Genomic DNA, 26186 nt, shown 5'->3' on the forward strand with positions numbered 1-26186 from the left:
CTATCATCTCCTAAAAGACTGAAAAAATATCTTTCAACAAAATAATGTGGCATATTTACACAATTCCTTTAAGTGCAAACTCTTGTCACGATTCACGTTGCCGAGCGCGATTTCGACTCCCTGTACAAGAAGGTGCTCTTTCATCAACGAAAGAAGGGCTCTAAACTCCGGATTCCTGATTCAGTAACGTGTCTCTTGTGCAAGGCAGTAAAAATTCCTGTTTCTTCCCAAGACACTCCCGAGAGAGCAGCAGCCCCCGGGGGAGGCCGTGTTACCGCACCACCAGGCAGGACACGCAGAGCTTGGAGGGCCCGATGCAGTCGTCGTGGCAGAAGGCGCCGCAGCCCTTGCACATGATCATGGCTTTCAACCTGCAGTAACACTTGGACGGGGGCTCCTCCATGGCGCCGTCCTCGGTGAAGGCCTGCCCCGGGAGGCTCTGCCCGTGACCCCCCGAGGGGACGGCGGTGACGGTCACCGAGAAGGACATGACGTTGCCCATGGGGCTGCCCATGGGGCTGCACTCGCTGATGAGCGAGCCCTGCCCCACGGCGTCGGGCGAGGTGGTGGAGACGTTGATGGTGCCGCTGTAGCTGGACCCCAGCAGCGGCGCCCCGGAGCTCCCGGGGAGTTTTGGGGGCTGCGGGGCGGGGAGCAGAGGAGGCTGTGCGGGGTCTGGGCACGGGCTGGGGGGCCCCAAGAGCTCCGTGCTGCCCTTGGCCCTCATGGCGTGGGCCATCTGCTCCTGGGCCGCCTGCAGCAGGTCCCGGGCCAGCGCGGGGCCGTCCAGCACCTTCTCCCTGGGCATCACCTCGGCCTTCCCGGCCTTCACCCCCAGGGAGCCGGGCTCTGCAGGGCCCCGTGAGCCCCCCTGCTCCTTTTCCTTGTCCCCCTGCCCTGCCCGTGGCTCCTCTTTGACGCTGCCGTGCTCCCGTTCATCCCCGGAGCTCTCGTCATCCGCATCCTCCTCGCTGCTGCTGCTGCCGCTGCCCCGGCCCGTGTCCCCGCACTCTGCCCTGGCCCCCAGGCACTCTGCCCTGGCCCCCAGGCTGGGGCTGCTCAGCCCCACGCGGGGCTCGGCGTTCAGGGCTCTCCTCAGGCTCTCCGAGCCGCGGCCGTAGGTGGAGATGTTGAGCAGGTAGTGCCCGGACATGGCAGGCTTGGACGTCCTCCTGCCCGTGAAGCCCAGCATGAACCTCTGGCTGGTGGAGCTGTTTTCCACCGGGAAACCTGAGTGCGGGAGGTTGGGCTGCGAGGGCTGGAGGACGGGCAGCGCCTTCTGCCTCTGCACCCTCTGGATCAGAGTCTGCAGGATCTGCTCCTGGGTGGATTTGCTCAGGGCCTCGTGGCTCTGCTGCTGCTGCTGCTGCTGCTGCTCAGGGCCGGGGTCCTTTCCCGAGGGCAGCGGGAAGGTCCTTGGAATGTGGGGCAGAGGCCTGTTCTGGCAGAAGATCCTCCCCAGCTGCTGCGGGGCCAAACTCGCTGCTCTGTCCCCCCCCTCAGCACCTGGACCTGCTGCCCCCTTCTCCTCCTGAGCAGCCACGGGGACGGCTCTCGTTTCTGCTTTGGTCAGCGGCTTGGGCAGGATCTGCTCCAGGGGCACGCTCTTGCCTTGGAGCAGCTGGGTGACCAAAGGGTTGTTGGCAGGGATGCTGGAGCTCGCTCTGGGCAGGGCCGCCCCGGGAGGGGATTTAAGGCTGGGTGCTACCGAGGAGCTGCTGGAGGGTGGGACGGGGGCACCCACAGCTCCAGCCTGGGCTGCGGCGCCCGTGGGTGGCAGCGGGGAAGGAGATTTGCCTTTGGAAGGGTCACAGCCGGTCCCTGCGGAGGCTGCAGGCGCTGCTGGAGCAGGAGGGGCCGGTGGTGGCCTGTCCCCGGTGCCCGTAGCCGGGGCGCCTGGGGTGCCCGGTGTGTTTGGGGTGCCCAGGGTGCTTGGGGTGCCCGGGGTGCCCCTCGGGGGGCTGGCGGTGACCCCAGGGCCGTTCCCTATGGCCGGGGCTGCCGCTGGCTGTAGTTGTGCTCCAGGAGGAGGGCGCGCAGCTCCTGGCTCCGCCTGCCTCTCCACTTGGGGAAGAAATCTTCTCGAATCTCCCCCGCCTCCAGTTCCTGTCGGTTCCAGCGCTTTTTCTCCGGCTGCTGCAGCCTGGGGGGCTCCGCCGGGCTCTCCTCCTCCTCCCCTGCCCGGGGGTCTCCCCCCGCCCGGGCCGGGTCCTGGCACTGTCCCCCCGGCCCTGGCGGCGGCGGCGGCCGCTGCCCTCTGAGCCTTGGCCTGCTGGGCTCGGGCCTTGATGTCAGCCAAGGTCCTGGCCCCTGTCCTGCCTGGACTGCTGACAGGGAAGGGGAAGCGTGCCCTGGGAGAGACCTGGCCCGCAGGAAATGGCATCGGGGAGATCCTGGACACGGGAATCTGTAACAGAGCAGGAGAAAAGCACGGCTCAGACACGGGGAACGCTCGGCCTGTGAGGTTAAGTGTTGGCAGTTTTGGATGAGAGAATCCCTTTGGAGAAACCCCTCCTGTCCCTGCCTCGAGACAAGAGACATGTCTGACCCTCCCAGGCAGTTTTAGGGTGGTACAAACGCCGTGGCTCTGAGTGGAGCTCGTCCCTCTGGTGAGACCCATCGGACATTGTCACCCCAGAGCCCCCAGGCTCCCTCCCTGAAGGGCTGATCCAGCCCCTGTTCCTCTCCTTCCCATCATTCAGATGTCATTTCTGTCCTTTGAGAGGTGTCACCACCCTGCTGGACTCAGCCTTGCTCTTCCCCCTGCTCACCCACCATTTGTCTCCTCAGTGCCTTTCTACAAAGCCATAATAATCCCCTGAGCTGGAGAAAAAATGCCAATAATTCACTCTTTCCTTCTAAAACATGTCCCCCAATGTTCCAGCTGACTTTCCCCACGTTTGCTCTTCCCAACACCTGTGCTGAGCCCTGCACTGGCCCTGGTGCTGCCCTGCTCCCCCTGCAGACATCTCAGGGAGTTGACTTGAGGTTATGTTTATTTTCCATCTCCATAAAATCCCCACTGAGCTCTGATCAACTTCATTTTTGGGGAATGGCACGTCTTGGGGACATGCCTGTCCCCCATTTTCCCCTGCTTTGCAAGGGAAACTATTCCCAATCACCTTCAACTCACTCTGCTGTTAAATTAAATCCCACCTTTACTGCCCTGGCAGGCCAACCCTCCTTCCTGCCTGGTATTCCAGACCTCTTTCATGGACAGTGTCCCCAGTCCTGTCACTGACAATTTCACTGATGCTTTCCTGCCTTCCTGCTGGTCTTGTGAACAATGATGAGCTGATTTTAAAGTTCTGACTTTGCAGCCTTTTAGAACAAGAGGGGAGCAGAATTCCTGGGACACACAGGAATTAAACTTCTGCCCAAAGCCTAAGGCAGCAGGTTCAGCAGCAGCTGCCTGGTCCTGACCTGCCTCTCAAACCCAAAGCCTGGAATGTTTCTGTCCTGCTGCCTCCCCCTGCCCATCCCAGCAGGGAGCAATTCCCTCTTCCCTTTCCCAGGGGGGGTTTTTGCAAAGGCTCAGCAGCCAGAGGGTCCTGGGATGTTCCCCAAAATGCTCCTTTAGCTCCACAGAGCTGCCAGAGGCTCTGGCTTTAATCCCAGTGGAGCCTGGATGGCGTTCACTGCTCTGGCTGTCCCCACCTGTCCCCCCTGGCTGCACTGGCAGGGCCTGGCAGGTGGCAGGTGTCCCTGGCCATGACTCAGGTGTGCCCTGAGGTCCCCTGCACCCCGATCTCTCCGGGTTTGAGCCCCCCGTGTCCCTGCTGTGCTCACCTTGAGCGGGGGCACCCGCGGCACGGCCGAGCCGGGAAAGGGCTGCTCACGAAAGGCCTGCTGGTGCTGGCAGGGCTCTGCCACACGGGGCTTCTTCTCGGGGCTGCCTGGAGCCTCCTCCCTGCTCTGACACTTCCTCTTGTGGGCCTCCACACCGACCTCCATGGCCTCGGCCCCGGGAAAGGGCTTCTTGTCCCGGGTGTCCGGGGTCACCGCGGGGCTCTGCGGCTCGGCCGCTGCTTCGGCCACCTCGGGGCTCTTTGGTTTGCTGGGGACACCTGGAGTCTCCTTCATGGCCGGCCCCTCCTGCCCCAGGCCAGGCTTGCTGTGCTCCTCTGGCCTCTGGCTGGTGGTCCCGGGGGGTTTCTGGGGCAGGGTCTCTCCGTGGGCTCTGTCCCGGTCACCGGCTCTCACCGTCCGCTGCTCCGGGGAGGCCTCGGTGAGCTTGGCTGCCTTGGGCTGCGGCTGCTCCCTGCCCTCCTCTGCTGCTTTCCTGCCGGCTGCTGCTGCCCCCGGGGCCGGGGGGGCTCTGGGCTCTGCTGGGGACGTGCCCTGCTGCTCCCGGCTCGGGGTCTGGGGGCTGCGGGGCCGGGTGGGCTCGGGCTCGGGATGTGCTGTCAGACGCTCCGACTCCTCGGGGCTCAGCCCAGAACTGCGGGGAAACAGAGGCTCTGCTTGGTAAAACATCCCTGCAAAACCACTCCATCCTCGGGGAAATAGAGGCAGGATTCTCTGTTAAATAGACTCCCTAAATCGAGGTCTAACACACCCCACAGTCATTGAGAACTTCCCCTACTGATCATCCTTCCACAGGAAACAGAAATCAGCATCAAAGATTAAACCCAGCTAAATGCAGTACATGGAACTCTGGGTAGCTCCAGGCCTGTCCCAAACACCAAATTTCCAGGCTGCAAATCCCAAGAGTTTGGCCAACAGTGAAGGTTTCCCTGTGTGACCCCCAGAGCCTCCCCCTGGCTCTCAGGGTGACGTTGGCAGGGACACTGAGGAGGGTCCCACCACCTCCTCCAGAGGAACATGGAATCTCATCCCCACAGTGATGTCTGGGAAAAGTCACTCCTTTTGGATTAACTTCATCCATCCCACTCAAGGATTTGTCATTTTTTTTTTTTTTTTTTCCCCTAACATAACCCTGTGAAGGTCTGGTGAATCTCTGGGTTGGTTCCCACCAGACAAGTTCTCAGGAGCTGCAGGGAGCTGAGGTCCCCTCCACGCTGTCCTGCTGTCCCCTGTCCCCCCAAGGCTCCAAGACTGGGCTGTTGTCACCTCCCCACCAGCACAGACCTGGCTCAGGGGGCTGATGAAGCTCTTGAGGAGTTGTAGTTGTTCCTACAGTTGTCCCAGCCTGTAGCTGTTCCTACAGCCCTGTGTGGACATCCCTCAGCCCCTGGCTCATCCCAACCACGGCAGGGAATGCCAGGAATAACCCCAAGGCTCTGGGGGAACGGGAGGGACAGGGGCTGGCAGGGTGAGCACAAACAAAAACCTGGCACAGGGCAGGATCAGGAACTCCTGAGCAGTTCTTTACACCTGTGTGCTCCTCCCCAGGTCACTCAGAAACCCCAAATCCTCCCTGTAGCCCCAAAGGATGGGGAAACCCTGAAGCAAGAGGAGGCACAGAATAAAAGCTTTGCAGATTTGGGGGTTTGAGCAGGTCCTGTGGGATTGGAGACGTGGGAATGGAGGTCCTGACCCTGAGGTGGGACAAACTTGGCCACCACAAATGTGGTAGAGCCCCAGCTCCAGAAGAACCCTGGGGTGGCTCCTCCAGAGCTCCAGGAGAACCCTGGGGTGTCTCCTCCAGAGCTCCAGGAGAACCCTGGGGTGTCTCCTCCAGAGCTCCAGGAGAACCCTGGGGTGGCTCCTCCAGAGCTCCAGCTCCAGGAGAACCCTGGGGTGGCTCCTCAAAGCTCCAGCTCCAAGAGAGCCCTGGGGTGACTCCTCCAGAGCTCCAGGAGAGCCCTGGGGTGGCTCCTCCAAAGCTCCAGCTCCAGGAGAGCCCTGGGGTGGCTCCTCAAAGCTCCAGGAGAACCCTGGGGTGGCTCCTCAAAGCTCCAGGAGAACCCTGGGGTGGCTCCTCCAGAGCTCCAGGAGAACCCTGGAGAACCTTCCTCAGGTTCCAGGGCTGATGAATCCCGATGTTCATGGATGGACCCACCCCAGAGCTCAGCTGGGCTCTCACCTCTGCCCGTAGTAGCTCTCAAAGAAGTGCTCCTTCCACAGCTCCACCTTCTTCTCCTTCTCCATTTCTTGCCGGATCCGGAGCTGCATTTCCGGGGTGAACTCTCCTGTCAGAGGGATGTCAGAGGGATTTCTGAGACAGGACAGGGGGGAATGGTGGGGCACAGGCCCAGCTGAGTGTCCCAGGAGCTGCCCTCAGCCCCAGCCTGAGCCCCAGGGGCTGCTCCAGAGCAATGGGGCACTCAAGGAACGGAGCTGGGGAAGGGAATGGAGCCCCAGGAGGGGCTGAGGGAGCTGGGGAAGGGAATGGAGCCCCAGGAGGGGCTGAGGGAGCTGGGGAAGGGAATGGAGCCCCAGGAGGGGCTGAGGGAGCTGGGGAAGGGAATGGAGCCCCAGGAGGGGCTGAGGGAGCTGGGAAGGGGCTGAGCCTGGAGAAAAGGAGGCTCGGGGGGGACCTTGTGGCTCTGCACAAGTCCCTGCCAGGAGGGGACAGCCAGGGGGCCTCGGGCTCTGCTCGCAGGGAACAGGGACAGGAGAAGGACTGGTCAGACCTGTAAGGGCCTGGCCACCCTCTCAGGGAGGAATTTTCCCCCAGTATCCCATCTGAACATCCAAAGGGATGGATGGATCCAGGGACTGAGCACCTCATGCTCTGCTCTGGAGCAGAACTGCCCTCCTCTGCCCCCTCAGCAGTGTCTGTGCTTGGACAACTCCAGACTGCCCCAGCTCTACTGGCAGCTCAGATTTTAAACACCTTTTTCCTTCTTTTCTCATCTCTTCCAGAGATTTGCTTCGTCAGTTCAAGACAGAACTCCTTGTGCAGCCCCCTCTGATCCTGAGCCCCCAGCCCAGGCCTGCAGTGAGACTCTGCAGAGCTCCAGGAGCCTCCTCGGGGCATCCCCAGCCCTGGGGAGGATTTACCTTCCGCCAGCCTCTCCTTCCAGCCCTGGGCAGCCGAGGTGAAGAACTCGTTGTTGAGCGCGGAACTGCTGAGCTTCATCAGCCCGTCAGCGCCCACCTGGGGAGACACCATGGTCACCTGCTGGTCACTGCCATGGTCACCTGCTGGCCTCAGCCCTGGTCACCTGCTGGTCATTGCCATGGTCACCTGCTGGCCACAGCCTTGGTCACTGCCATGGTCACTACGCTGGTCACCTGCTGGCCACAGCCCTGGTCACCTGCTGGCCACTGTCCCTGGTCATCTGCTGGTCAAATCCCAGGATGTGGGGACACCTCCCACTGTCCCAGGCTGCTCCAACCCCAGTGTCCAGCCTGGCCTTGGGCACTGCCAGGGATCCAGGGGCTGCCACAGCTGCTCTGGGCACCCTGTGCCAGGCCCTGCCCACCCTGCCAGGGAACAATTCCTGCCCCAGATCCCACCCAGTCCTGCCCTGGGGCACTGGGAAGCCATTCCCTGTGTCCTGTCCCTCTCCAGCTCTCCTGGAGGCTCCCACAGGTCCTGGCAGGTCCCAAGAGCTCACCCTGAGCTGGGTTCACTCCCCCCTGACCCGCACAGGTGCCGGGGCAGCACAGCAGGAGCTGCTCCCCGATTTCCCGGGGCCCTGGGGTGGGGCAGCCGCAGGTGAGTGTCTGTACCTGTCTGTCCACGTCGGGCAGCAGCAGCAGCAGGCGCTGCTGGCACTCGGGGGGCAGCAGGGAGAAGGTGTGTTTGTTGATCAGCGCCCGCAGGTTGGTGTTCACCAGGATCGAGTCCGGCGTCTCCACGTCGATCTCGGCACAGCGAGCTCGCTTCAGCTGCCCTGCCAGGGAGTGAGCCTGGTCACCTCACCTGTCCTCGGCACACCTGGGCACCCCTCACCTGTCCTCAGCACACCTGGGCACCTCACCTGTCCTGCCCTGCCAGGGAGTGAGCCTGGTCACCTCACCTGTCCTCAGCACACCTGGGCACCCCTCACCTGTCCTGCCCTGCCAGGGAGTGAGCCTGGTCACCTCACCTGTCCTTGGCACACCTGGGCACCCCTCACCTGTCCTGTCCTGTCCTGCCAGGGAGCACACCTGGTCACCTCACCTGTCCTCAGCACACACCTAGTCACCTCACCTGTCCTGTCCTGCAGCACACACCTGGTCACACCTCACCTGTCCTGTCCTGGAGCACACCTGGTCACCTCACCTGTCCTACAGCACACACCTGGTCACCTCACCTGTCCTGTCCTAGAGCACTCACCTGGTCACCCCTGTCCTGCCCTGTCATGGAGCACAGCACACCTCGTCACCCTTCACCTGCCCTGCCCTGGAGCACACCTGGTCACCTCACCTGTCCTGGAGCACACACCTGGTCACCTGTCCTGCCCTGGGCTCCCTGAGGCAGGGAATGCTGCGGTGCCAGCCCGTGTTGGAGCCCCGGGCACTGAGAATTCCATCCTTTCTGTGCTGACAGGCTCTGACCCCCAACAAACCCTGCACTGACCTGAGGCTGTGGAAAAGGCTCCCAAAACTGAGTGACAGCACTGGGACTGTGGGTGTGGGGCTTGGATAGAAGTGTGGGATAGCACAGGGTGGGAAACTCGGAGTTTAAGGGTTTAGAATACAGTAATATATATATAAAGCAAGATGGAGGATTTAAGGATTTGTCTAAGTCCTCCTTTCTCCAGGACAGCTTGGACACTGCCCCAGGGATGCCCAGGGTGGGATTGTTGGGGTGTCCTGGCCAGCACCAGCAGCTGGATTCCACAATCCTCGTGGGTTTCTTCCCTCTCAGGACATTCCATGACTTTGTAAGAATATCCTTAAATTCCCCGTGGTCAATCCCACCCTTGGAGAATGTCACAGGAACCAGGAAGGTCGGGAGGGCTGAGATAGCCCCGGCTCCAGGGAAGGGCTGGGAGCCAAATCCAGCAGGGTCTCAGGGATGGACATCCAGGGAGGAATTCCTTTTCCTTTTTCCTGTCACTGGAGTGTGTCTGTACATTAAAAACCCCATAAATCATGCAGGTCCTTTGTGCTCTCCACCAGCTGGGAATTCCCAGGAGAGGCCCAGCAGATGAGCACTGGGAAGGGCTGATCTGGAGATGGCATCATGAATTCTTTATTTATGCCACTTCCCAGCAGACTGGGCAGCACCTCCCAGGGTCCCTCAGCAGTGGGATCAGCACATTTCACTCCTTTGTGCTGCTTTAGGCTGGTGTCTTGGGTTGCAATATATAACCAAAATGATGTGTTCTATTCCCAATCTGTTGAAAGCAGCTGAAGAGGTGTTGTTTTTTATCTCATAACTCCAGGGGGATCTTCTGTTAACAGGCAGCTGTTAAACCAGCTGTGTCACTGTTCTTTATCCCTCCAGGCCCCATCCTCCCGCCAGGGGATCTCTGCTGTCCATGGCCCATCCAGGTCACTGCAGGGCTGAGACAATTCCATCAGCCCACGGAGAGATGCTCCACCCAGGGGGAGGAGCCCAGCATTCCCACCTGGATCAAACCTGGCATTCAGAGCCCCAGCACAGCCTGTTTGGATTCCCAGAGGGAGCCCAGACTCAGCTCAGCACCACTGGGCCCTTCTACAGGATCATCTCTGCTCCCACAGAACCACATCTGGCACTGCAGGAAGATTGATCTGGGCTGACACCAACAGCCTGAGCAACAGGGGGGCAGCAGTGCTCTGACTCTGGCAGGTTTTTCCTTTTTTTTTTTTTTTTTTTTTTTTTTTTTTTTTTTTTTTTTTGGTTTCTGGTTTTTGGTTTTTTGGTTTTTTGTTTGCTTGCTTGTTTTTTTTGTTCTACTACATTTGTATTTTTAATTTTCCCAGTAAAGAACTGTTATTCCTATTCCCAAATCTTTACCTGAAAGCCCCTTATTTTCCAAACTACAACAATCCAGAGGGAGGGGGTTTACATTCCCCATCCCAAGGGCAGCCCCAGCTTTCCCTGGCAGACCCCTGTGTGCCAAAACCAGGGCAGGGAAATCCGTCTCTTACGTGCGTGGAGCCGGTCGGATCTCGGGAACGGCTTCTTGCCCAGCCCTGGCAGGGAGTTCTCCAGCTTCACCGAGGCTGAGGAGCTGGAGGTGGAGTTTGGGGGGCTGCTGGAATGTCCATCTGCCCTCTTCCCTTCCCAACCTGCCGGAGAGGGAGATGCTGGAACACAGGGGGTGCGCAGAGGGATCCTGCCCCAGCACATTCCTGCATGGGATGGAGCTTCTCCAACAGCCAGAGCCACCCCTGCAGCTCCAGCAACCCAGGACACACATTCCTGTGCTCCTGGAGCCCCTCCTGCCCAGCAGCTGGACGTGGGAGATCCCTTGGAGCCACCAGAATATCCCAAAACGTGGCCAGGCACAGCATGTGTGCTTTGAGCCCATTCCCCAGTTAATCCCAGTTTATTTCCCACCTAATCCGACCCAGGTTTAGGGTTAATGGGACATTAACACCTTAATTAACACTTCCAGGGCTAACAGAGCTCACTGGCAGGGAAATCAGGGTGCCAGGGAATTCTCCAGGTGCTAGGGAATTCAGGAAGTACCAGGGAATTTGGTAGTAGGGACTGACAGCTGAAGGGAAGGAGTTTTGGGATTGGGATTGGGTCAATAATTAATATTAATGATTCCCCACAGCAGCAGGCTTTACTGGAGAGCTCAATGGCTGGAAAACCCTCAGGATTTGGGGCTGGGGATGCAGTTTTGTTGGGATGTGGGTCAGGGATGGAGCACCTGGGACAGGGGAAGGTGGCCCTGCCATGGCAGGGGTGGCACTGGAGGGGCTCTGAGATTCCCTTCCCAGACAAACATTTTGGGATTTGATGATTCTGTGCCTCAGAACCAGGACCTCACAATGCACTCAGCTACTATGGAAAGAAATCAGGGAAAAGGGGCTGGAAGTAACTCCCAGGGATTTGGGATCCCATGGAAAATCTGGTGCTGGCAGGGGAACTCCTGCCCTGCTGGAGCAGCCAGAGCAGAGCAGGGACCTCTCTGGTTTCTGACACCTCAAATTCTGGGAACCCCTCAGGGATCTGCCACATGGGAACAGGGCATGGAACCCACCCTGCAGGATGAGGAGCCACTTCAGGAAACACAAATACCCGGAGAAATCCCAAACAGAAATAGCAGGAGAAATCCACAAACATAAATACCAGGAGAAACCCAAACAGGAATAACCAGGAGAAACTCCCAAAGAGAAACACCAAGAGAAATCCCCAAACAGAAATAGCAGGAGAAATCCCCAAATATAAATCGCAGAACCCCAAACAGAAACAGCAGAAGGGCCCTGCAGGGGGTACAGGTGGCTGGGGAAGTCCCTCAGGACTGGGAACAGCTTTGAACCAGCCCAAGGAACCATCAGATCCACCAAGATCCACCCAAGCTCTGTCCTCACCCAGAGCATCCCTGACAGACCCGAGCCATGAGACAGGAGGTGCTCATTCCAGAACCCAAACCCAACCATTCCAGAGCCCAAACCCATTCCAGAACCCAAACCCAACCCATTCCAGAACCCAAGCCAGGAGACAGGACTTGATGATTTCAGAACCCAAACCCAGCCCATTTCACAACCCAAACCCAACCCATTTCATTATATTTCAGAACCCAAGCCATGAGACAGAATTTGACCATTTCAGAACCCAAACCCATTTCAGACCCCAAGCCACGAGCCAAGAGTTGCCCATTCCAGAGCCCAGACCCAGCCCATTCCAGAGCCCAAACCCAACCCATCCCAGAACTCAAACCCAGCCCATTCCAGGGCCCAAACCCATTCCATTCCACAACCCAAGCCCAGCCTGTTCCAGAACCCAAACCCATTCCATTCCACAACCCAAACCCACCCCATTCCAGACCCCAAACCCAGCCCATCCCAGACCCCAAACCCGGCCCATTCCGGATCCCAAAAGAACCTGCAGGAAGGAGCAGTTTCCCCTCCCCAGGTGCCATTCCCAGCTCGTACCCGACTTCCCGGGCCCGGCCTTGGCCTTGAGCAGGACGTGCTGGCCGGAGGGCAGAGCCATCCCCGGCCCCATTCCCGGCCCCATTCCCGCCCGGCACTGCTGCTGCTGCTGCTGCTTCTGCTGCTGCTGCTTCAGGGCCTGCAGGGACACAGAGCTGGGGTCAGCCACCCCAGGGCTGGGGACAGCCACCCCCTGGGCTGGGACAGCCACTCCAGAGCTGGGGTCAGCCACTCCAGGGCTGGGACAGCAACCTCCAGGGCTGGGACAGCCACCCCCAGGGCCTGGGACAGCCACCCCAGGGCTGGGGACAGACACTCCTGGGCTGGGGACACAGCCCGGCTCCCTGCGCACCAAATTCCTGCCCTCCTTCCTTCTGTTCATGGAATTCTTGCCCTCTTTCCTTCTCTCCATGGGATTCCTGCCCTCTGTCCATGGGATTCCTGCCCTCTGTCCATGGAATTCCTGCCCTCTTTCCCTCTCTCCATGGGATTCCTGCCCTCCTTCCCTCTCTCCATGGGATTCCTGCCCTCCTTCCTTCTCTCCATGGGATTCCTGCCCTCCTTCCCTCTCTCCATGGAATTCCTGCCCTCCTTCCTTCTCTCCATGGAATTCCTTCCCTCTCTCCATGGAATTCCTGCCCTCCTTCCCTCTCTCCATGGAATTCCTGCCCTCTCTCCATGGGATTCCTGCCCTCCTTCCCTCTCTCCATGGGATTCCTGCCCTCCTTCCCTCTCTCCATGGAATTCCTGCCCTCTCTCCATGGAATTCCTGCCCTCTCTCCATGGAATTCCTGCCCTCCTTCCTTCTCTCCATGGGATTCCTGCCCTCCTTCCCTCTGTCCATGGAATTCCTGCCCTCTGTCCATGGAATTCCTGCCCTCTCTCCATGGAATTCCTGCCCTCCTTCCTTCTCTCCATGGGATTCCTGCCCTCCTTCCCTCTGTCCATGGAATTCCTGCCCTCTCTCCATGGAATTCCTGCCCCTCCTTCCCTCTCTCCATGGAATTCCTGCCCTCCCTTGCCCTTCCCTGCCATGCAGCACCCCTGGGATTCCTTGGCAGGGAATTCCTGCCCACCAGGGGAAGAGGTCAGTGCATTTTCCCCCAAAGGCTGAATTTTCCAAACCCCTTTCCTCTGACAGCAGGAACCTCCTGGGATGCCATCAAAGGATTGGGGGAAATAAATCACATTTCACAGCCCTTTCTCTAAAATAATAATAATTTTTGAACTCCAGATGTTTTTTTTTTTTTTTAGGGAAAACACAAAGGAGCTGCACAGCCCAACATTCCCATTCCCTCCAGGAGAGAGGGGAGCTGCAGGCAGGCCCTGGCGTGAGGCAGGAGGAGCTCTGGGGAAATAAATAAATTGAAATGGATGAAATAAATGAACTCACCTGCTTGAGAGCCTTCTTGCTGTGCTTCTGGGAGGAGGAGAGGCCCTTGCCCGGGATGGACGGGGACGGGCAGCCCGACTGCGGGGACGCCGTGGGCGCCAGGCGGGGCGACACTGCCGGGAGGAAAGAGAAAAATAAAAATAAAATTTAAAATTTAAATAAAAATAAATTACAAATATACATATACATACCCATAAATAGAAATGTAAACAAATAGCAATATAACTATATATGTAGATGTACATGCGTACATAAATTTAACCATACATATAAGTAAGTATAACTGTAACTCTGATTACAAATAAATTTCAATATAAATAGCCATAAATAGAAATATAAACAAATATAAATGTAACTATAGGTATAGACGTACATATGTACATAAATTTAACCATATGTATAAATAAGTATAACTATGATTACAAATAAATATCAATATAAATACCCACAAATATAAATAGCCATAAATATGCGCATACATATGTAACTATACAAATACAAATAAATATACATAGAAGTATAACTAACTAACAGTATTCCTATAACTGTAACTATAACTAAACTATAACTATAATTATAATTATAAATAAGTATAAGTAAAGTATATATAAATACCAAAATATAAAAGAATAACTGAATATAAATATCAATATAAATACACAGATAAACACACATAAACATAACTGGGAAATATACATATCAATATAAGTATACATTTATATATAACTAACTATAACTATAAATATAATTATAAATAAATATAAATTAGAAGTGTAAATAAGTATACCTGTAAATATCAATATAATTATCAGTATCAATTTCAACATAAATACACATATAAATACACATATAAATATGCATACAAATAAGTATAACTATAGTATACCTATATATATCCTATAAATATCAATACACAAATAATTCTAGATATAAATATAAAACGATAACTATAAATATTAATATTAATATAGAAAAAAATATATAAATATATCTAAATAAGTATAACTATAAATAAAAATAAAGACATAAATATAGATCAAATACAGATACAAATATAAGTAAGTATAGCATATTATACATAAAATAAATACACATAAATATAGATATAAATAACTACAGATATAACTATAAATGTGTCTCCTCCTTGTGGCAGAGCAGCTCAGGAACCTGCAGGGAGCAGGAATACCCCATTCCCTGAGTGCCAACAGCAGCTCCATGGCCAAATCCAGCCCTTCTCCTTTTATTTATTATTTATTATTTATTTATTATTTATTATTTATTATTTATTATTTATTATTCACCATTTATTATTTACTATTTGTTATTTATTGTTTACTATTTATCATTAACCCTGCAGACAGCTGGCATATTAACAAAGAATTTTTTTTTTTTTAATTTATAATTAATTTATTATTTATTATTAACCCTGCAAATAGGCGCCTATTTACAAGGAAATATGGGAATGCCCAGGATATCCCAGGAAAGGCAGGGATATTCCCAGTGGGTGAGACATGGAAGGAGGGGCAGTCCAAGGTTCCCTGGAGTGAAGCTCCCAGTTCCAGGTGAATTCAGCTTTAACCTCATTACACAATTAATCGGGGATGGGAATTAAACAGCAGCAGCTCCAGCGGCTGGAATGGACCTGGTGGGGACAGGATGTCCCAAATCCCAGGAGCTGGGGACACCTCCCACTGTCCCAGGACACTCCAACCCCAGTGTCCAGCACTGCCAGGGATCCAGGGGCAGCCACAGCAAATCTGGGAATTCCAGCCCAGCCAGGAACTCCTGCCCCAAATCCCACCCCAAGTCCCCTGTCCCAGTGGGATCCATTCCCCGTGTCCTGTCCCTCCATCCCTTGTCCCAGTGGGATCCATTCCCCGTGTCCTGTCCCTCTGTCCCCTATCCCAGTGAGATCCATTCCCTGTGTCCTGTCCCTTGTCCCCTGTCCCAGTGAGATCCATTCCCTGTGTCCTGTCCCTCTGTCCCCTGTCCCAGTGGGATCCATTCCCCGTGTCCTGTCCCCTGTCCCAGTGGGATCCATTCCCCGTGCCCTGTCCCTCTGTCCCCTGTCCCCAGCCCCTCTCCTGGAGTCCTTTTAGCTCCTGGAAGGGCTCTGAGCTCTCCCTGGGTCCTTCTCTTAAAAACAAAACCCACAGAATCAGTAAATTCCTGAATGTCTCAGGCCGTGAATTTGGGGTGACAAAACCCAAAAAATTTGGGGTGACAAAACCCCCAAAATTTGGGGTGACAAAGCCCAGGTGCTCTGTGGGATGTGGGGAACCAGACAAGGAAGGTTTGGGGCTGGGGTGGCCCTGCCATGGGGGATAATCCAGAGTCACACATAAAGGTAATTAATAATAACCAGAATACTGAACCATTAATAATAACCCTAATACTGAACCAATAATAATAACCAGAATACTGAACCATTAATAATAACCAGAATAATGAACCATTAATAATGACCAAAATAGTGAATTAATAATTAATAATAACCATAATTAGTGAACACTTCCTGAGCAATCAGCTCCCAGCATAGCAGGGTAAAGGCAGAGAAGGAGCTCTTCATTAACTGCAGCCTTCATTAACTCTTCATTAACTCTTCATTAATTGCAGCCAGCAGGATCCTGCTCAGCCTCCATGGAGGGGGAACCTCCCCAAAATAATCAGCCACCACCAGGTAAAATTCCATTGGAACACATGGAACCAGTGAGGGGAGACACCAGGCTCAGGCTTTAACGTTTTTTTAAAGTTTTAAATAATAGTAATAGTTATTAAAGTAATATTGATCGAATTAATAAAATTCATAAACCAAACAGTTGTTAAATTTAACTATTAAATTTAATTACATTCAACCGAATTTATTATTTAATATTTAAAATTTTATTTTAATTTAATAATTTAATATTTAAATATTAAATAATAAAATATTTATTTTAAATAAATATTTAATTTTTAAAATTTAAAATTTAAATTTAAAAAATATTTAATAATTAAATCGAATTTAATATTTAAATTTAAAATTTGGAAGTTTAATAAGGGATAAAGCAAAAGTAACAGCCCTGGGTGCAGAGTAGAGGTACACAGTTTACTATAATAACTCTTCTTAGATACTTTATAATTCCATTGGTCAAATGCAGATTTATGAAGGTTATATATTATATATCCAGCAATACAGAATATATTCTATATATGCCATTATATGATATATTATAAATATTAGATATATGAGATATATGATATATATTCAAACTTTTTTTTTAAGTTTATAAGTTCTGGGGATTCTTTAGTTTAGGTCAACTCTTGACTTCATTTTTTCAGAGGACCTGCCACAGTGCAGGTGTGATTTTGACAGTTTTGTATTTTATTTTTCCCACGGCTCTCTGGTCTGTGGTTTGACAGTTGTTGGCACCTGAAGGGTTGGGGGAGACTCTTTTTTGTTCTTTTGGTGTTTTTTGCCTTTTTTTTTTTTTTAATGTTATCATACAGATGTTTTAGCCATTTTTACCAGCACTTTCAATCAACATTAGTTATTTCACTATTGTCAGTTAGTTACAGAAATAAAGGCATCAGTTATTATTTCATAACTACAATTACTTCTGCAAAAGTTAATAATTATTAAAAATTTTATAATAATTAATTCTGAAAACAATGGAAGAATAGTCTCTATTTTAGTATTTTGTGAAAGCCTAAACTATAATATATAGTTGTATTAATCTATTATATAGTTATAATAGTATATATATAATTACAGTTATAACTATATATTTTATAGTTTAGTTATAGATATAACTATATATAGTTATATATATATATAACACTATATATATAGTTTTATATATATATATAACTATATAACTATAGTTATATATATATATATAACTATATTATATATAACTATGGTTATATATAATATATAACCATATATTATTATATATTAGTACTATATATTAATTATAATAAACATATAGTTATATATTATTGCATACTATATATAATATATTATGATATATAATATATACATAATATATGTTATATATTTTATATTATTAACATTATATATTAATATATTAATGGTAACATATTAATATATTACCATTAATATAGTAATATATTAATATATAATTAATATATTTATCATATACAGTATATTAATGTATTAATATATTACAATTGATATAATATATATTAAGATAATATATAGTTATGTAATATCCATTTATCACACTAAAATATAAAATCTCCACAGGGATCAGTGTATGAACCATAAAAGGCTGACAAATTATACTCTATCAAAAACATTTAAAAAGAGATTACAAACTGTACTACATCAAAATAATTTACAAAAACTAAAGCCAACAACTACAGAGTTATTTATAACAAGTAACTCCTGCTCTGGGTGGAAGGGTCAATAAAATGTTGGGGAAATTCAGAGTCTGAGCAGCACCTGGGGAGGCAAAGCAGGTCCCAAACTCCCTGGGATTCTCTGAACACGGAATAAAGAGAAGGGGAAGCAAAGAAAAACCTGCTGCTAACAGAGTTCCCCCAGAGCCCCCCAGAATTTCAGCCAAAGGCTTCTGAAAACTGCTGGGCTATTGTTTAAAACCAAAGAATTGTAATGAATTGTTTAAAAAGCAGAGAACTGGCAGGAGTGATGGTGGCACAGAGACCTCAGAGGAGAGATGTGCAAACCCCAAACCCACCGGTCAGACAATTCCCTCCAACACCTTCTATCGAGGTTCTGTCAAAAGATGAAGAATCAGATTCTTTATCAACAAAAGATTCTATCAAGAGATGAAGAATCAGAACCTTTATCCACAACAAACTCTATCAAGAGATAAAGAATCAGATTCCTTATCCATAACAGATTCTATCAAGAGATAAAGAATCAGATTCTTTATCAACAATAGGTTCTACCAAGAGATGAAGAATCAGATTGTTTATCAACAACAAACTCTATCAAGAGATAAAGAAACAGATTCCTTATCCACAACAGGTTCTATCAAGAGATGAAGAATCAGATTCTTTATCAACAAAAGATTTATCAAGAGATGAAGAATCAGAACCTTTATCCACAACAAACTCTATCAAGAGATAATAAATCAGATTCTTTATCCACAACTCTATCAAGTGATAAAGAATCAGATTCTTTATCCACAACAGGTTCTATCAAGAGATGAAGAATCTGGGCAGGATGGGAAGCACCAAGGTGGATTTGACAGGAATTCACTGCAGAGGGTGAGAGGCTGATTCTTGCAGGGAAACTGCTGCAAACTGCAAACCCAGGAGGGATCCAGGGATCTAAATAAGGAACACTGGATGCTGAAAATGTCAGGTTTTCTGCTCTGACAGGTGTTGACCCTCAGGAGGGCCCTGCCTTTGACCTGAACAGCTCCCAAAGCTGAGTGACAGCACTGGGAGTGTCTGTGGAGTTGTAGAGAAGTGTGTGATGTCACAGGGGGAAATGCTTAAAAGTTTGGGCTTTTAGGGTATAGAATAGAGTAATATATATATATATATTATAATAATGGAGGAATTTGGGTATTGCCTGAGTCCTTCTTAGTGTTCTTCTTCCTCCTTCTTCTCAGATGTCTTGGGTTATGGAACCAAAAAAAGTTTATTCTATTTTTGCATCTGTTGAAACTGATTGGGGAGATTTTTTTTTCTTTATCTCGTGTATAACCCACCCCTCATAACTCCAGGGGATCTTCTGTTAACAGGCAGCTGTTAAACCAGCTGTGTCACTGTTCTTTATCCTCCCCCAGGGGATCTCTGCTGTCCAGGGCCCATCCAGGCTCACTGCAGGGCTGAGACAATTCCATCAGCCCACGGGGAGATGCTCCACCCAGGGGGAGGAGCCCAGCATTCCCACCTGGATCAAACCTGGCATTCAGAGCCCCAGCACAGCCTGTTTGGATTCCCAGAGGGAGACCAGACCCAGCTCAGCACCACTGGGCCCTTCTACAGGATCATCTCTGCTCCCACAGAACCACATCTGGCCCTGCAGGAGGATTGATCTGGGCTGACACCAACAGCCTGAGCAACAGGGGGGCAGGAGTGTTCTCACTCTGGCAGGGTTTACAGGATTTTGATCTGTTTGCTTGGGTTTTTATACTACTTATTTTGTATTTTAAGTATTCTCAGTAAAGAACTGTTGTTCCTATTCTGACATCTTTGCCTGAAAGCCCCTTAATTTCAAAACCATAATAATCCAGAGGGAGGGGTTTACATTCTCCGTTCCAAGGGGAGCTCCAGCTTTCCCTGGCACACACCTGTATAATAGTTATTATAATTATTATAGTTTTATAATAATTATAATTATAAAATATAGGAATCAATATTAAATAAATATATAATAATTATAAGTATATAAATAATAATACAAAATACATTATATATTCATATATTCTATATATAAATATATAATATATAAAATATTTATATAAAATATATAAATATATAAATATGATTATATATTATATCATATTTAATTATATTTATATTTATATAAATAAGTATATAATAATTATAATTATTATAGTCATAATTATAGTTTTATAATAAAAATATAATCATTATATAAAAATATAAATATTATATATAATGTATATAAATATAGTTATAATTTTATTATAATTATAGTTACTATAATTATTATAGAACACCCAAGCAAACAAACATATTAGCTACAACCTAAAATAAATTATTATTTTTAAATAATAATATTAAAAGACTGGTGTTTTGTAACATCTAAACCAGAGGACAAAGAGAATCCTCCTGCACTGGTGAATGATTCAAATGAAGATAAGGATGGACCAAAGCTCCAAGAAGGAGTTTATTGATCCTCTGTTATCAGAAAATGGGACATGAGACGACCAAGAGACACCACCAAGAAAAGCAGGAGGGGCAATAAAATGTGAATTTGGTGAAATAGGGGCAGGTTGGGAGAGTTAAAACAAGGAAAGGATTTCTAAACTCAAAGGAATGTGTGAATAATGCATTGGGGTCTTTTGAATATGTAACAAACTGGGACATTTGAAGGAGTGTGAGGCTCTCAGGGGCTCGCAGAAGGTCTCAGGTGCTCTCAGGGGCTCTCAGAAATTCTCAGATGCTCTCAGGTGCTCTCAGAAGCTCTCAGGTGCTCTCACAAGCTCTCAGAGACCCTCAGAAGCTCTCAGGGACTCTCAGGTGCTCTCACAAGCTCTCAGAGACCCTCAGAAGCTCTCAGGGGCTCTCAGGGACTCTCAAAAGCTCTCAGGTGCTCTCAGGGGCTCTCAGAGCAGATTTCTGGGCAGCCTGGGCTCCAGGCACTTCTTTAACTATTAACTAATTCTTTAACTATTAACTGATTCTTCAGCTATGGAATAATTCACTGGACATTGAGTCATTGTTCCCTGGCAGGGTGGGCAGGCCCTGGATCCCTGGCAGTGCCCAGGGCCAGGCTGGGCATTGGGACAGTGGGAGGTGTCCCTGGGACAGTGGGAGGTGTCCCTGCCATGGCTGGGGAGGCACTGGGTGGTTTTTAAGCTCCTTTCCCAACCCAAACCATTCCATAACTCTGTGACCTGCTCTCCCAGGAGACGACAAACCCAGGGGGAACAGGGAGTGTCAGTGAGGAGCGTCAATTCCTGTTCTTCACTTCAAAAGGTTTTGTTTCCCACAAATGATGAGAACACAAAGACCAAAGTGTGACTGGAAGGAAATCCTTCACCAAAGGGCTCAGCTGGAAACTGCAGCTCCTCAGGGCACCAGGAATCACAGGGAGTGACATCATTCCCTGGAAACACGGACTGGGAGGGGAAGCAAAGGAAGCAGCTGGAATAGAAACTGGGTTATGCACTGCTCAGAGTCCCTCAGAGGGGAAGGTGTCTGGGCTGGGAGTGTCACTGCAGGTCAGGGCTCTACTGCTTTCAGCAGGAGAAATTCCAGAAATGCCACAATCCCTGAAGCTGGAAAATCCCTCCCAGCCCATCCAGTCCCAGCTGTGCCCAATCCCCACCTTGTCCCCAAGTGCCACCTCCAGGAATTCCTGGGATCCTCCAGGGATGGGCACCCCAAAGCTCCCTGGGCAGTGCCAAGGCCTGAGCTCCCTTTCCATGGGGAAATTCCTGCTGCTGTCCAAGCTGAGCCTGCCCTGGCCCAGCCTGAGGCCATTTCCCCTTGTCCTGTCCCTGTTCCCTGGGAGCAGAGCCTGATCTCACCCAGATGTTTTGGGTCACCAGTGGTTCTGAGGACTCCTCCCGCCCCCACACTCAGCACTCTGCATTTCTCTGTGTATTTCTATAATGTAGTTTATATAACATCAAGCTTCTACCTTACTCTTTTTGGACAGGAAATTCAATCAAATTCAGAGCATTTATGACAAACAAATCCCATCAGACACCATTTGCATGGAGCTGGTGCCACCACTGGTGTGTGACACCAACAGCGCCAGCTGCCCAAACACTCCAGCTCCAAAGGAGCAGAGCTGCCAAAGCTTCTGTCCCAAACTCCAGCTGACGCCTTCAGTTTGGGTTTTTGTGTATTTCGGGTTCTGTGGTGCCCACGGTGCAGCTCTGAGCTCACAGTCAGTGTCACTCAGCTCAGGGACACAAAACAAATCCTTTTCCTGCTGCACATCAAGGACAACTGTCAGCCCGAAAGCACAAACAAGGGTGGGCTGAAGGGAGAAAACAAGAAGGATGGGACCTCATAACCTGGAGCTGCAATTGGGCAATTAAACCCCAATGTGCAAATGGACCAAAACTTATAGAAGTGTGAGACCTTGTGATGTTTGTTCATTTTGTCATGATCGATCAGCAGAGTCTGCACTGCAGCAGAGACGTGTCAGAAATCAATCAGGGATTGGTGTGAAAGCAAAAACATTCTTTGTGGCAGTAATTTATTGGCTAATTAACCTTTCAGAGACCTTGTAACCCGTGGTCTTTTCACCACTGACCGTGAACTCCTGGATGGTGCAGTAAAGACCTTTTCATTCCTTGAGACTGAGCAATAAATCATGGTTTGATTATGATGTGTCTCAAAATCCCAGAAGTGTGGGACAGCTCTGGGACCCCTTTGCATCACCCAGCACTGGAAACACCTTTTAAATCATGTCCTTAAGCCAAGGAATTCTGTGCCTCAGTGAAATGGTGGTGTGACGAATACATATATATATATATATATATATATAAATATGTATATATATATGTGTGTGTGTGTATATATATATATGTATGTATAATTTTTTTTTTTTTAAGTTGTAGCCTAATATTAAAATAGAAACCATGTCATGTAAGATGCTTTTTTGTAGCTGACCCAGAAGAAAAGGAAAGATAATCAGGGAATTCCGCACGTTCTTGGATTATCTGGATGAAGGTAACAGGGACAGACCCCAAAGCTCCAGGAGGGGAATTTATTGATCCTCTGTTATCAGAGAATGGGCCATGAGACCACCAAGAGATTTATCCACCAGGAGGAATAAAATGTTCAATTGGTGAAATGGGAGGGTTGAAACCCAGAGAATTTCTATACAAAGGAATGTTTGAATAATGCATTGGGGTCTTTTGAATATGGAACAACCTGGGACATTGAAAGGAGTGTTTTCTGAGTTAGGGGCAGAATGCCTTTGCTTTATTTCTGTCTCCTAATTGTCTTATTTTCTTTATTAAACTTTTTTTTTTTTTTTTTCTTTTTTTAACCAAGACAGTGACCCTCATTTCTCACACCGGGTACCCAGACCACACCTGTCCCAGCACCTGTCTGGGAACCACAGGTACCACAGTGCTGATTCCAGGTCTGGAATGATGGAGAGCCCAAAAATGGAACTTTAATGGTGGTGAAATAACAAACACAGGGACCTCGTGGCAGCACCCAAACACCCAGGGGTGTGGCTAAAATAATATAAGTTATATATGATATAAGGTTGTAATATATAAGTTTATAATATATGATATAAGGTTATAATATATGATATAAGGTTATAATGTAAGATATAAGGTTACAATATATGTTTAATATATTAGATATTAATTATATATAATATATTACATTATGTATATTATATTATATAGAATATGTGATTATATATAATATCATATATAATATTTTATATAATATAATTATATTAATATGTAATATAAATATATATTAAATATATAATAATATTAAGATATAAGGTTATAATATATAAGGTTATATTATAATATACAAGGTTATAATATAGGATATAATATAGAATATAATATAGGATATAATATAGGATATAATATAAGATAGTAGGTTTTCTGGGGGCAGAGGTTCAATCCCAAACAGGGAACAGAGACATGACTTTATACATCAAAGGTCTTGAACCAACAGTGACCCAGGAGCAGAGACATGACCAATTTTGGGAGGATGCCACCAGCATCCCTATTCCATCCTAATTCCATCCTTTCTGTGCTGACAGGCTCTGACCCCCAACAAACCCTGCACTGACCTGGGGCCGTAGAAAAGGCTCCCAAAATTGAGTGGCAGCACTGGGATTGTGGGTGTGGGGTTTGGATAGAAGTGTGGGATAGCACAGGGTGCAAAACTTGGATTTTAAGGTTTTAGTATATGGTAAAATATATAAAGCAAGATGGAGGATTTAGGAGCCTTCTTTTTCACCTTCTTCTTCATGGCTCTGGCTGGTGTTTTGTAATTGGACAGAAAAATCCACATTGTGGGCCATGGGTGATTGGTTATTGGGTTAAAGGTAAAAATAATTCAGGTGTCATCTCATAATTGGACAGTTTGTGCTTAAAATGCCTTGTAGAGAGACACAGACAGAGCCATTTTTCACCTTGTTAGCCAGAACCCACAACTTGTGAGCCTGTAACACAGATAAGAATTAATAAATAATAAGAATTAATAAACATCTGAGCCTGAACACAAAACTGTGTCTCTCAAGCGTTTAATCCCAGCTCTGAGAGGAGAAAAGAAGATAAAAACCTCACACATCCTAATTCCCACGTCATGCTCTGGGGTTTATGTCTCCTGCAGAAGCCACCTGGGCTAAGGTAATTAATTAATTACCCATCCCACTTGTCACACCTGTCCCCTTCCTGCAGCAGCAGCAGGAAGAGCCCAGCTCAGCTGGGACTGCTCTGAGACCACAGATGTGCTGCACAAACCCCTCCCACAGTGGATGAATCCCCCCAAAAACATGGGGAAAACTCACCTTTCCTTTTCCACCGGCTCCTCCTGCCGTCCTTGGCGGCGCAGCCGTCGCTGCTGGAGCTGCTGTGCTCGGAGCTGGGCGAGTCCGAGGGCGCGTCGCTGCTCTCCTCCGAGCCCTCCGACAGCTCCTTCAGCCCCTCGGGGATGTCCTTCTGCAGGGGACACCACACACACCCCAAAACACACACGGGGTTTGCTCACTGAGCACTGTCAATGCCCCAGAGATGTTTCACTGCTGGCCCCAAACCCTCCCTGGAGTCCCTGCAGACGCTGACTGCAGGTGACACGTCCTGGGTTTGTCCCCGTTGTCACCTCCCAGCTCAGCTGCCCTTCCCCAAATGCCCCGTCCCTGATCACCAACCCAAACACAGGGGATGGAGGGACAGGACTTTGAATGGCTTTGAAATAGAAAAAGGGGATTTGGGTGGGATTTTGGGCAGGAATTGTTCCCTGAGAGGGTGAGGAGGGGCACAGGGTGTCCCCAGAGCAGCTGTGGCTGCCCCTGGATCCCTGGAAGAGTCCCAGGCCTGACTGGACACTGGGACAGTGGGAGGTGTCCCTGGGACAGTGGGAGGTGTCCCTGGGGTGGCACTGGGTGAGTTTTGGGTTTTTCCAGCCCAATCCACTCTGGGATCCCAAGGTGCTGCTGCCTGGGATGGCTCCAGCCTGGGGCTCTCACTCCCAGCAGACAAATCCTGGGGGATGCAGATCCAGGGGATTAAAGGGAAAACAACTGAGCTGTGGGGAGATCTTGGGGCCACTTGCAGGGCCTGAAGGGGCTCCAGGAGAGCTGGGGAGGGACAGGGGGACAAGGGACAGAGGGACAGGACACAGGGAATGGCTTCCCAGTGCCCAGGGCAGGGCTGGATGGGATTTTGGGCAGGAATTGTTCCCTGGCAGGGTGGGCAGGGCTGGCACAGGGTGCCCAGAGCAGCCCCTGGATCCCTGGCAGTGCCCAAGGCCAGGCTGGACAGGGCTGGAACCACCTGGGACAGCAGGAGGTGGCACTGGACGGGCTCCAGGGACAAACCCACACCAAACCAGGAATGCTGTGAGCCAGCTGCCTTCTGGTATTTAAAATACACCTTCTTTTTAAAGGTGCCAATCAGACAATTCCCCATCATCCCCTCCCTGACTGACACTGGGGACGAGGTGATTTTCCATCTCTAAAGCTGAGAGCACTCAAAGTGACCCTTTCAGGGCTGGAGTTTCACGAACATTTTAATTACTCTTTCACTTCTGGGACAGCGATTACCATCAGCAAACTGCAGTGTGGGTAAAGAGGAGCAGCTGCAGCCCAGAAGGGAGGGATGAGGATCAGTCCCCTTTTGGGATTATCCTGGATCATTTGGACACCAGGAGGAATATCCCCATGGAAAGGCTGCTCACCTCATGGCAGGGGCTGCCCAGGGAGGTTTGGAGGTGCCCAAGGCAGGATTTGCTGACAGCCTCGCTGACCCCACTGTGTTTTCCCCATTTCAGGCCCCCTGGGGTCCCGCCCCAGCCCTTTTTGGGGGTCCAGCACTGACCTTGAGGGTGTAGACGCCCATCCGTCCCGGGACCTTGTAGAAGATTCCCTCCTCGCCCCGGGAGTTGGTGTGCAGCATGGCATTGAGGCAGGCCAGGGGGGACGTCCCGCTGCACGGAGAGCCCCTCTGTTAGTGTCCTTGTGATAGGGAGGGGCCCTACAGAGCCCCATAGAGCACCCATGGCCCCACACAGCACCCATAGCCCCACA

General features: G+C 49.8%; 1 protein-coding gene across 1 annotated transcript; it reads right to left on the minus strand.

Moving 5' to 3' along the window:
• Nucleotides 1–271: 271 nt before the first annotated feature.
• Nucleotides 272–26082, minus strand: ASXL2 (ASXL transcriptional regulator 2; the record flags this gene model as incomplete). The annotated part of the gene is made up of 10 exons (XM_083856655.1): nt 25978–26082; nt 24450–24600; nt 13271–13383; nt 11878–12016; nt 9919–10059; nt 7585–7748; nt 6910–7006; nt 5990–6095; nt 3790–4441; nt 272–2407 (listed from the first exon to the last, which is right to left on the minus strand). Exons 1-10 carry the CDS (start codon nt 26053–26055, stop codon nt 272–274), a joined length of 3777 nt encoding a protein of 1258 aa, XP_083712781.1. The 5' UTR covers nt 26056–26082.
• Between the last annotated feature and the right edge of the window lie 104 nt (nt 26083–26186).

Source organism: Zosterops lateralis, assembly GCF_965231275.1.
Source record: "Zosterops lateralis genome assembly, chromosome: 3".
Taxonomy (NCBI): Eukaryota; Metazoa; Chordata; class Aves; order Passeriformes; family Zosteropidae; genus Zosterops; species Zosterops lateralis.